Genomic DNA, 13,237 nt, shown 5'->3' with positions numbered 1-13,237 from the left:
CAAGAAGATTGTTATGCTTTCACTCTGCAGAAATCTGGTGGAGTATAAAATTTCACTGCTAATGATAATGTGCTACTGATAATAATAACAGCCTCTTTATGTAAAAATGCAGATTACAATACAAAAAGTCAATTATGAAATATTTTTCTCCTACTTGACAATTTAAATGTCTACACAATATAATCAATAAACAATAGCAAATTAATGTTTTTTTCCCAAAATGTATTCTAACTATATTTTCAGCATGATAATTGCTTAAATTTTTACCCCATATCTATGGCAACTAATTCAGATAAGGGAAGCATCTATGTGTTTTTCTTCAAAGTCACTTTATTTCAGAGTATTACAGGGGTACAAACATTTTGGTTACATAAGTTGCTTTGGTACCATTTGAGTCAGTTCTGAGTATGTCCATTACCTAGACAGTGGGTATTATACCCATTAGGTGTGAATTTATCCATCCCTACCTCCTCCTCCCACCTGCTTAGATTTGATGAGTGTAATTTCTATATGTGCACATAAGTGTTAATTGATTAATTCCAATGTAATAGTTGAAAATGTGTTATTTTTTTCTCTTTCTTGTGATATTTCACTTAAAAGAATGGTATCTAGCTCCATCCAAGTTGTTCTAGAGGTGTTTGTTTACCTATGGCTGGGCAGCACTCCACGGTGTACATATACCACATTTTGGTAATCCACTCTGTATTAATGGGGCAATTGGGTTCTTTCCACATCTTTGAAATCGTGAACTGTGTTGCTATGAACACTCAAGTGCATGTATCTTTTTTATAGTGTCTTTTTTCTCTTAGGGTAAATACCCAGGAGTAGTACTGCTGTATTGAAGGTAAGTCCAGCATTAGTTTTTTGAGGAATCTTCTCACTACTTTCCATAGAGGTTGTGTTACTTTGCAGTCCCACCAACAATGTATGAGTGTTCCTATCTCTCCACATCTATGCCAGCATCTATTGTTTTGGGCCTTTTTGATAAAAGCCATTCTTACTGTAGTTAATTGATATCTCACTGTGGTTTTGATTTGCATTTCTCCAATGATGAGAGATGTTGACCAAAATCATTTTTAATGATTGATAACTATCAATCATTATCCACTATTTTTAATGGTTGATAACTAGCAATCATTATCCACCATTTTAAATGGTTGATAAATATTGTAGATGTCAATGTCACAGAATCAGTACAAGAAAATTCTTGTTGGTCATAAAAAGTAATCATTCTAATTTTGCTATCTGATTTCTTGCCACAAATTAAGAATGACAATATATTAATATAATGAAATATTTAAAGTGTAAAATAATACATAGTAATGATTCAAGTCAGTATTTTGGTTTTAATTTCCAATTTTCATATACAATTTGTATTATTATTAGTATTTTAATTTGGCAGCTGATTAGCATGTTGATGGGTGTTGTCTCATACATTTTTTTAAATTCTTATGAAAAAATAATTAAAACTAATTTCAAACAAATGCCAATTTTCTTTAGGAGTGTGAAAATCATATGCTTACCTTAACATACTTTATTACTATTTTCCTTTCCAAAGATTATTATTTATAAGCCTCTTTTAAAAGAAACAGTAACTTCTGAAATATTTATTTGAATTTTGCATCCTGTGGCTCTAACAGCTCAATACCCAGTGGATTGCCATTGACTTCTGTGTCTTTCTATGTGACTGAACCAAATGGGACTGCCTTGTTCTCTTTTCAGGGCAATCCACTGCTTTGATAGACATGTTCATAATAGGTAAGTATTGATAGTTGTTACCTTTAATTTACTGTTCATAATTAATTAGATGAGAAGTTCATGGTGTGATCTGTGAATGTTTTGCCCTCTAGTGGTTAAAGGAATAAAACAAAAATGTAAATCCTCCCAACAGGTTTTAACCAACAAAATTCTGAAGGCCTTTCAATTAATCAGAGAGACTGATCAAGAGCTCTTACTTTGTCAAGAGTTTGCCTTTAAGTCTTTTAAAAAAGGCTCAACAAAACCAAGTAAGAACAAAATCAAGACATGGATACCTCATGGAAGATGGCTTGATGGGTTGAACTTTTTAACCAAACTCCTTTTCATGTGGAATACATTCATCATCAATGTTTATCTTGTTTGAGTATTTTTATACCTAAATCTATGTAAAGTCACATAATTTAGGAATGTGATATCCATCTGGGGTGACAGGTCCCCAAACTGACCTCATCCTATGAATTCACTAGCTGTTGCTGCATAATAAATAATAAAACAACCTGGTAAATGCTGCTGGTTTTAAAAGTAAGAAAAGAAACTGTTTTTTAAATAACCATATCAAATATATAAAAAAGAGAATATTTATAACAGATACTTACTAAATTTGATAAAGGAAGTCCCACCCACTTTCTAGAATATTTAGAAAAATCTTATAGTTGAGTCAAAGAGAAGTTGGTTATAAAGATGTTGTTCAAAATCATACAAAAAAAGTACAAATATGAAGGACCTTCAAAATTATCTATACATGTACTGTACAGTGTGTTAAAAGAAGCAGTTCCCAGATCAATAATATCATATTTTTACCCAGTAATAATTCATTGTCTGTTCTACTCTGTGCACTTGACCTTGTTAGATAAAAATGAGACATTTGGAAAGAAAACTATACAAATACTTAACTTTGGTCATTTTTAAAGATATTCATCAGTCTTAGATTTCAGTTGTCAAATATCTTACTAAACCTGTTTGGCTTGAATATAAGTATTTGCTGTTTTTGCTTTATAACTTTATATCTTAAGTTTTTCAAAGGGCAATTGTGAATGAACATAAAACTTCTCAGGGTTGTCATCAGAACTCATTCTTATCTTAAAGGATATAATTTTGTTAATGTCTAGGAGTAATAAAAATTATATAGTTAATAATATAATGGATATATTTAAAATTCTGTCAGATAGAAATAGAAAACATATACTTTGAAGATTAAGAAATATAATCAGCCCAGGATTCAAATTCTACTCTGAAGTTTTGCTACAGGTAAATTGACAAAAACAAAACAAAAACTCATAGTTGCAAAGTGAATCAACAAACAAAATATCATTATGTTCAATATTTTACATAAAGTATTAAACTTATTTGGAAATACCTCTATTCTTTTGCTCCATAGCCAACTGCTTCTCAAGTGTTTCCCTTAGTTCTCTTTCCCTTAAAAAATCCATCTTTAGCTCTGTTTTTTCCAGTTGGACCTGTTTTTCTTGAGCTCTGGCATTATCTATGGCAACTTTCAAGAGTCCCTGTACAAAGAAGGTATTCAGAACGATAATATTTTGGTACAAAGCATACTCCATTCACTATTTAAAAACATTTTAAAAGAGAATAACCCACTTGTCAAATTACTTAATTCTTACATATTCCCTCTGCACACAGTAGGCCAAATGCCACACTAAAGCACCAAACTTCTCATTCTAATTAAACTACTTTAGGAAGACAAATATTTATGGCATGCAGGTCCAACTGCTTTTAATTGGAACATCTAGATTCAAAGCTAAACAAGGGCAGCACATAAGTGTGCCTAAAAAATAACTGAAAAGAAAATTAGGCTGACATTCTCCTGTAAGTACATCTCGCATGGATTATGCAACCTCCCATAATCTTGGTGGTACTCACCTTTCTGTTTGGAATTCATTCTCCTACTCCCTACCAAGATTACACTAGCCACAGTGGTCTTCTTTTGCTTGCTCAGTGAATCCGTTTGTTTTTTTCCCCAAGGTCTCGTCTCTCCTGTTCCCTCCTGAGTGCTTTTCCTCTAGATCTTTCCATGGCTCATATTCTTATTTCATTCCACTTTTGCTCAAAGTCACCATTCAAGACAGGCTTTCTCTTACCATCCTTTCTGGAATAGCTTTTTAGATGTATTGTGTTACTCTTCTCTTAAAATTCTTCATAGCATTTATCGTGAGGGACTATTGCTGTATATTTATTTGTTTACTGATTTATGTTGCATTGCTGTCACTGAAATGAAAGTCCTCTGAGGCAGGACATTTTCTCTGCAGCACTGTGTCCCCGGAGCAGAAACTACAGAGTGCCTAGCGTATACTAAGGGAAAGAAAACTTGGTGGCTTAGGAGTGCATTATTTTTTAAAAAGTCATTCCAGATAGTTGCAGTAAATGGAGAATAACTTTTAGAAAACTATTTGACACCATAATAATTGAAAAAGAGCATATGGTGAAAACAACATGTATTTGTTCATACAACTGATTAAGAAGGTGTATACTTATACACATACACATAAGATTTGACTTACTGTGTGCTTTTAAAAAATTCAACAGTAGAGATTGTCAAGAATGAGATTATGAACATAAGCTAAACATATAAAAAGCATTCTGTATATTTTTTCTCATAAGATACTTTAGACCAAAGTTACTAGCAAAAATTGGAGATGTAACTTCTATTCTCTTCAGTTCAGCAATACGAAATGCCTTGGTGTGTGATTATCAGAGATTGAAATTTTCAATTGAAATTATAGATGAGATGGAAGGTGATGTCATTTGTAGATCTACTGGAGGATGGAACTTCCAGGCAAGAAACATGGTGCATTTTGAATTTGGAATTTCAACTCCAGCTTGACTTGTGAGTGCAATGAAGATATAGTCTTACGTTAGTCCACCAATGTGGCCTATAGCATTGTCATAGCTATTTTTATCTTCTATCAAGCACATATAAATTATTTCATATTTGTTATACGTGTACCTGACCCTGAATTTCCTGGTATAATTCTTATGACATGAAGCAATACAAAGTAGAATTTGTACGTGGCAGTTTGCCCCTCCCTACTCTTTTGTTGTTTAACAATAAAACATAGCTGCTAAGGAAACTGCCATCTTAACTCAATTCAGTAACATTTCTGCATAAGCGTCTTCTTCATCAGGAACAAACAATTAGTAACAAATGAAAGAGATCATTACATCAAGTGCCCTTTTAGATCACCCCAATTAAAACTTTAGTTTAGCTGTATTTTAATTCTAAGATACCAAATTCTAATTTTCTGCTCTGATTGCTCTTGTTGACTTATCTTTGAAAGATGTACTCTCTGTGCAATGTCTAGAGATTATTTAGCAAGATGCCAATGTTGGCATCACTTAATGTGTTGATTGGCTGTATTATCAGTAGCTGTTTAAAATAAATTACTATTAAACTATTATTGTCCTTGGCTGACAAAACACAATATTTTGGTGTTCTTTAAATCTGAAACAATCATTATGAATAAACATGTTGAATAATGTTAAACCACAACTCTAATTTGTGTAATTTTATATTAATATTCACTGTAAAGAATGAAGTTGCTGAGAGCATTTATGTTTACTGTTTCCTTTTGTTACAGTAGCTGCTAATGTGGAGAATGGTAATACATTACCTTTTCCTGCTGATTATGTCTGAAAAATATTAGCTTTTAGGATCCAGTACTCTCTAGGGACTACTTATAAGCTATATAAAATTAAATTTAATTTTTAGACTTTAAATCAGTGCACATCAGTAGGAGTCCAGCGTGAACAAGAATCTGTTCTAGAGCCAAACTGAAAACATATGCAAGTGACAGCTCTGCTTCACGAAATACAGAAAACCGATTAAATTTCTATGCAGCAGAGGGCTGGGGAAAGCAATAGGAAGTAGTGTTCACAACATCTACAAATCATTAGGACATCATTTTGACCATCAGTGATAATAGTACTTTCAGATTTGTGTTATTTCTGTAAATTTTCCAGGTAGAGAACGTGCAAAAGGTCACAGTAAACTCCGGTTCCCACTCGGCCATGCAGTATCCAGCAAAATGCTTGGCGACAATATGAATTACAGTAAGGAATAGAGGGTTCAGCATGTGAATTTTTCTCCAAGGAAAGGTCGTATTTCAGGATAGTGAAGTTGGATAATGACAATTCTCAAGAAAGACATTTTAAGCTTGATCTATGGCAGAGCAATGGTTAAGAGACAAGAATTGATTGACCTCAAATTTCTTTTCTGTAAATGAAACATGATGTCATATAAAAGACAAAAGTTTTTATTTCCTAAAATGATCTACTTTGTAAATTAGGTCATTTTTGTCATTCTTTTTTTTCAGATGAAAAAAATGTTTGTTTTTTTTAATGGAAAAAAGGTACTGTAATAGATCTAGCAATGTTTCTACTATTTATATAGCTTAGAAAGTATAAATATCTGCTTATGTAAGAGAATTTCAAGAAATGGTAAGAAAGAAATATTTCTCCTTTCTGCCTCCCTTCTTTCCTTCTGCCCTTCCCTTTTTACACAGCATCTCACCCTGTTGCCCAGGTTAGAGAGCCACGGCGTTACCTTCCCTCTCCTTGGTTCAATTGATCTTTTGGCTCAGCCTCACAAGTAGCTGGGACTACCAGGTGCCCTCCAAAACACCTGGCTAATTTTTCTATTTTTAGTAGAGAATGAGTCTCACTCTTCCTCCGGCTGCTCTCAAACTCCGCAGCTCAAGAGATGAGAGATCTTCCCACTTTGGCCTCCCGGAGTGCTAGGATTACAGGCGTGATAGCTCACGCCCAGCCAGACCAATAAGCGGGTATATCTGAGAGGAAAAGCTTACTTGACCCATGTTTGAATTTTATAAAAATTTATTCCTGGATTAGACAATAGTAGGTACTTGAAGTGTGACTGAAACTTAAACTTTGTGTTCAAGAATGTGTTTCTTCTAAAGAGAGTAAGATCCCCTAGTGAAGAGAATCTCCTGAATCACTATTCTAAACAAACATTTAAAAAAATGATAAAACCAGGGTGGCGCCTATGGCTCAAAGGAGTAGGGTGCGGGCTCCATATGCCAGAGGTGGAGGGCTCAAATCCAGCCCTGGCCAAACAAAAAACTACAAAAAAAAGATAAAACTGAGGTCCAGAAGGATCTGGTGACTTATTGAAAATCCCAAATTGACTGTTGATTAAGCTTAGATCAGAACGCCCCACACATTCAATCATTTTTTAAAAATTCTTTTAATTTTCCTTCAGTCTCATTTAAGGATGAAAAGAAACAACATTCCTTAGAACAAGAAACTTCTGTAGATTAAAAAAAAAAAAGTACAGCATAAACTGACACATTTTCACACAAGCTCTTGCAACAGAATAAGACATCTATACCCAGCTTAATGTTATGGATTTTGTTTGCTGATGTCCGTATATAACAGACTTCCTATCACAGAGTTCTCTCGGGCATAAAGCCATCATGTGATTCAAATGATCATGGGTGGCCATAAAACGACATGGCTCTGAGATCAGCCTATGTGAATTTAACTCCAGATTCCTCCACCACTGTGTAACTCTATCTGCCTCTTATTCTCCTATGTAAAATGAGGATAACAATGAAATCTACTGTATGTTGTCATAAATATGAATCAATGCAGTATTGTATATAATTAGCATAGATACAGACACATTAGGATTGTTCACTAAGCATTTTACTATCACTGTTATTGCATCTGATATAGATTAATAAATATAGTGTATAGTTGAGGTTTTAAGGATATTATTAGTAGTCTCTTCATTACAATAATAGCTTTTTTATAATTTTTAGGATTTCCTTTCATAAACTGATAATGAAAAAAGTAGAGAAGACTCAAAATACATAATTAAGATTAAAAAGAAAAACATAATGTAAGATCTATACAGACAGATACATATGACAGCCTTCCGAGATTTTGAAGTCAATGTCTTCATTTGTTGGGGTTTTGAAAAGTTTTCTCCTATTACTTTTGTCTTATATCAAAATAATTAAAATCAAGTGTTAATGATGTAAGTGAGCAAACTATTAGTTTCTTTAAAATTTACAAACAATAAAGTGAAATTATTGGCCATGAGACTGAAATGTAAAGAGTTGAAGAGGGATGATTGGAGCAGTCCTGTGCTACATATGATGTTTCGGTACTTAACGAAATGCGCGAATGGTGGTCCTATAAAATATGTTTTACCGTACCCTTTCTGTGATTCACATGCTTAGATACACAAATACTTACCACTACGTTACAACTGCCTACAGTACTTAGTGTAGTAACAGGTTTGTAGCCGGGTAGCAACAGGCTATGAAGTGACAAAACGGCTTAACCACACCTTTCTCAGAAGGGGACACACGATCGTATCTGAGTCTTACAGTTTTTTCTTTAACTTCTTTCTTCACATACAGAAGCGGAGAATATTTCCTAAATAAGTATGGATGTATTATGCCCATTTATTACACTGTGGTGAAGCAGTGTGGGACTGCCATTTTTAATATCACTTTTAAGGCTTCCTTGTTTGTTGAATTCCTCTGTCTAGCCAAATTGTAGTAACCAAACTCCTATCACGTATCCCTGATGGCAAATATATTCAGATGTATAATAATCCCTAACTAAAGTTATATTCTCTAACTTTACTATACATTTCCACTTTTTACTTACTTAACCATTCTTATTTTAATACTTATAAGCTGTTTTTAAACTTCTGTCTGTAATAAGGTACATAAACAAAGTAAATAATTTCCTTACAATCCTGTGTATTATAATCAGTCTACTTGTAATTTACAGCATAAAAACTCAGATGGAGGATAGTGGTAGAGTTTTCCTTCAAGATATTCAGGTGGGGGCGCGGTGGCTCACTCTTGTAATCCTATCACTCTGAGAGGCTGAGGGGGGTGGATTGCTTGAGCTCACGAATTCCAAACCAGCCTGAGAAAAAAGTGAGACCCCCCCATCTCTACCAAAAATAGGAAAATTGAGGCAAGAGGATCACTTGACCCCACAGTTGGAGGTTGCTGTGAGCTATGATGCTATGGCACTCTACCCAAGGCCAACAGCTTCAGACTCTGTCTCAAAAAAAAAATTATTCAAGTAATATCCAATGTTCAAAGGTGGTACATTTAAGCAATTGATGCTAATATTTTAGTCTCACATAAAATTTCACAGCGAGTTATCCATGGACATGTTTGAGTAAAGAAGCCATAAGAAATACTGCCACATTAAAAAAAAACAACAAACAATAAAGTTCCATGTAAAATAAATTTAAAAAGTTCTAAAAGCAAAAATTTAAGTTTATGCATATGACTCACTAAAGTGAAATTATCACTTACTGTATGTAATGTAAATATCAAATACTGAAATGTATTTATCACTTTTAAGTTCTACAACACTCGAAGTTCAAGAAAGCAGTATAGCTCAAGTGGTTAACAAAAATCTGGTGCCCAGTTTTTAATGTATATGTAAATTTTATAAATTTAAAATTTAAATATAAAAATAAATTTTTTTATGTGAATACAGTATTTATCTGCAGGTTTTCTTTTAAAGCACCAAAAATAATATTTATAAAATTTAATTTAGATGATGTCATGGAGGGGACATATACAGTGATCACTACAATTTAAGAAATTTGGAATTGTTGAATCACAGAGTATCATGACATTAAATTATTGATTTATTAGGAGAATAACACTTTAAACACATTACTTTAAATGCGTTTTTGAGTCAATGATTTTAATAAAACATAATATATCTTCAAAGGAAATATGGCTTTATACTTAACTTCACAAAAGCATTTTACCATTTTGACAGAGGCAGAGAACCCCATTTTATATAATTGCAACTGCAGAGGAAATTGAGGTAGGCAGAATGTAATGATCCGAATTAGAGTTTGAACAGCAAACACATTTTTAAACTGGATGCCTAATAATCCAAGGCCATGATTATTTCAATATTCCATATCATTCCTAAGATATTATGATAACCCAATAAATGTGGCAATAATAGAAAAGTTAGCATCTACAACCTTTTAGAAAATGATGTGAAATCATTAGCGATCATGAATAAATGTGTGTGTGTATTTGTACACAGAACTAAGATGTTAATCTTTATTTACTTATGTTCACATTTGTGCATGCATATACATATACATTAAATATATGCGTATAAATATATAATTGCGTCTATATCTGAACATACATACATGTAAGATTGAAGTAGACAAGCTTAATTTGTTATAACAAAGCATTCATTTTATAGGCATTCTAACTTTATCAGACCCAGATCCCTATAATTTGAGACTAAATATAATTTAGTTGATCTTGACTATCATCCTATCATTAACTCTGCCAAAATATGTCTTCAAAGCATATGGTTGGAAAGGGCAGCATATAAATCCAGAGCCATTTTCAGTAAATAAAGTATTTGTCTAAAACCTGTACATTTTAAAACCAAAGATTTATTTATTTATTTATTTGGTAAGAATAATTACACTTTGAGGTGATGTGGATAATGTTTCTGGCTCAAGTGTTTGGATGAATACTCCTAAAGTGACAGTATCTGACTTTTACACGTTGCGGTCACACACGAGCTAAGAGCCCCTCTGTACAGCCCACTGTTCAGATCAGCATGGCGGTTTGCACCAATGAATTTCAGGGATGTTTTCTCTGCGGAAATTGAAACTAAATTCTCACTAGCCTAGTTAAAGAGATTTTTCTTTGCTTCATAAGGAGCTGCATACAAAAGAAGATGATTTGCTCCCTTACTTTTTAGAACTTAAATTCAGAGCTATTACCAAATAGTTTCTGAAAGCATTTGACAAGAGAAAATTCACTAAAAGCTCTACCTCTTAGAAAAGATGAAGGTAAAAATTAAGGGAAACAAAACTTATGTTTAGTCCAAAATATGATCAACTATTTGCCATGATTAAACGGAGGCTAGGTTGCTGATTTATTTCAATTACTGAGATATAAAACCTTAAACCTTGGGCAGCGCCTGTGGCTCAAGGAGTAGGGCGCCGGTCTCATATGCCGGAGGTGGCAGGTTCAAACCTAGCCCCGGCCAAAAACCAAAAAAAAAAAAAAAAAAAACCTTAAACCTTAAAGTTGAATACAGTTTTGGAGACTCTAATTACATTAGTATTGAAAATGCCATATTTATAGATGAGAAAATACGTTACATTAAAGGCCTCTGTTATGTCCTTGAAGAGGTAAATAAAATTAATTACATTTCCACTGGGAGAAAGTTTAATAAGATAGGATATGTGTACAGAAAAATGTCACTGAGGATGGAGTGTTAGAGTAAAAATTTTTTTAAAAAATCATCGGTAAGCCCGTGCCTACCACTTGGAAGTTACTTCACATAAGGAGAACTTGATAACAAAACTCTCCATCTGGGGCCCACATGACCAGTTCATGTGTGGGCAAGAAAATTCTGCTTTCTTCTATCCCAAACACTCTTATTATCTTGGCTCCATGTGCTATGTTATTGTTAACTGCAAGTATTTTTGATTCATAATGTACTGTTCATAAAATATACATCCTGAAGACCACATAGGGAATCCACAGAAAGTTTGGAAGGGCTTTTTGAAGTCTATTCTTTGATGAAACCGTATTAATTGAAACAAACATTTATAAAAGAAAAGGATTCTTTATTCTATATTAGACATATTTTAAAGGACTAAACAATCATTTCCTCTCTGGAAGATATTTATTAGAATTAGCATGTTGTGCTTTGGTCAATCAGACAAACTTAAACAGCTAAATTCCTCCCATTAATCGGCAGTCAAGAGACTGTTCAGGCAGAATAATTTTCAAATGCCATGCCATTTTGTTCATAGTTTTTCTTACAGCTTAATATACATAGTCTAAACCAGTTTGATTAGTGTAGCAAGTTTAAAATCTGAATTGCTTGAAAAAGTTTAATACCCTAGTCTGTTGATTTAATAAATGGATTAAGTTGGAATATTATGAATTTGGGGGAAAAAATCTACTGCTGGGTTCCCCACGTTTCTTTTCTTTCAGATTACAAAAAGGCCTACCTGTATGTTAGTCAGAAGGGTCTCTATGGAAGACAATCCATCAGGAAACAGAAATGGAGATGGAAAACCTGGAGGTAGTGGTTGTCCATGCCCAGTTAGAGAAAGTTTGTCAAGGCTGTCTCTTGCAGTTGGTGTAGAAAGCGGGGTCTCATCTGTATGTGATTGAAACAAAAATATAGAACAAGTTACGCTTGTCTGTTTTTATTAGACCTCAGTAATGGCTTCCCTAGTGGTTTCCAGAACATTTATTGCAAATTGGTTCCTGCTATCAGGAGAAAATGCTTTCTGCTGAATTTTCTTTAATGAAAAAGCTGTGGAGATACAAGAAGATAACATTAACGAGTAACTTTATAAGCCTTTTAAATGCAGTCTCTAATGAGACTGAGTTTACAGTGCCATAGAATCTTCTTAAAACAAATATTATCTCATATATAGTTGTGATAATATATTCAGGCTGACTTTATGGGCACCTTCCCAATTATCTCATTTTAGTTTGTTCTCTTTGGATTGACAATAGAATATTTTTAAAGCTTCATAGAGTAGAAAGGCTTTGTTTATTATGATGTTTCCTTCTCAATTAACCTCTCCTACACATTGATGATTTGTTCAAATATATTAATATGGAATTTACAAAATAATGTACCGTTAAAATCTTTCATTTCACATCTAAAATGAAAAACTGGAATTGAAATGTATTTTTTTCTGAATTATAATGAAATTGTTCATTTTCATTAAAGCTAACCATCTACGACTTTTCTCCTTGAAAATCTTTCACCTCCATATTGAAAAACCATAGCCTTTATACATAAAAAGGGAGTCTAAAGACTGAATGATAAAATACGACTTCTATAACAATATTTAGAAAATCAAATTAAAAACCTCTGAGATAAATGAGTCTATTTTTTCCTGAATAGTGTTCAACATTTTAAGCAATTTAGAGTAAGGCCCAAATACAGATACTTTTTACTCTCACGCTAAAATCTTTTCATTCAATTCTATAGCATTTTAACCATTTTACAGTTTCATTTAAGACAGATACAAGTTATGGCTTATTTTCGTTTATTATAACCACAGAGAAAATTTTATTCATGGCAGGATTCTCCATTTTATAAATATTTTCATATTTCACCCCAGGAAAATTAATCAGAACAATGTATTTGCACAGTCCTGATAGTATCTCTCAATTTTGTAAGTGGCTAAAAACTTCAGCCCACTTGCCTTACGCTTATAATTTGATTTCACTGTTCTCCCCCATCATTCTTTTATTTTTCATTACAACACCTAACCACACAACACGTTTTCCAATTACCTCTCTCTGGGGCAGAAATATTATAGAAGCTGCCACACTTCCCTGTCCCTCACGAATGTCAGTACAAGTTAAATCCATCTCCCTCACCTCTCTCTATTTCCAGTTAATGAACCAAAAGGGAAGGAAGGTTGGGGAGGAGAGGA

At 33.3% G+C, this 13,237-nt stretch overlaps 1 protein-coding gene across 2 annotated transcripts in view; it reads right to left on the bottom strand.

The window, feature by feature from the left end:
- The window catches only part of DACH1 (dachshund family transcription factor 1), a 446,358-nt gene that overhangs the window by 38,964 nt on the left and 394,157 nt on the right, over positions 1-13,237 (bottom strand). For both annotated transcript variants that reach the window (XM_053563860.1, XM_053563861.1), the window contains 2 exons: positions 11,786-11,937; positions 3,116-3,263 (listed from right to left, as the gene is read on the bottom strand). In XM_053563860.1, the coding sequence (XP_053419835.1) occupies positions 3,116-3,263; positions 11,786-11,937 (300 nt within the window). The remainder of the gene's footprint in view (positions 1-3,115; positions 3,264-11,785; positions 11,938-13,237) is intronic.

The sequence above is a fragment of the Nycticebus coucang genome, chromosome 15 (genome assembly GCF_027406575.1).
Source record: "Nycticebus coucang isolate mNycCou1 chromosome 15, mNycCou1.pri, whole genome shotgun sequence".
Taxonomy (NCBI): Eukaryota; Metazoa; Chordata; class Mammalia; order Primates; family Lorisidae; genus Nycticebus; species Nycticebus coucang.
The sequence above is the reverse complement of the archived record's forward strand: the minus strand, read 5'-3'. Positions and strand labels throughout refer to the sequence as shown.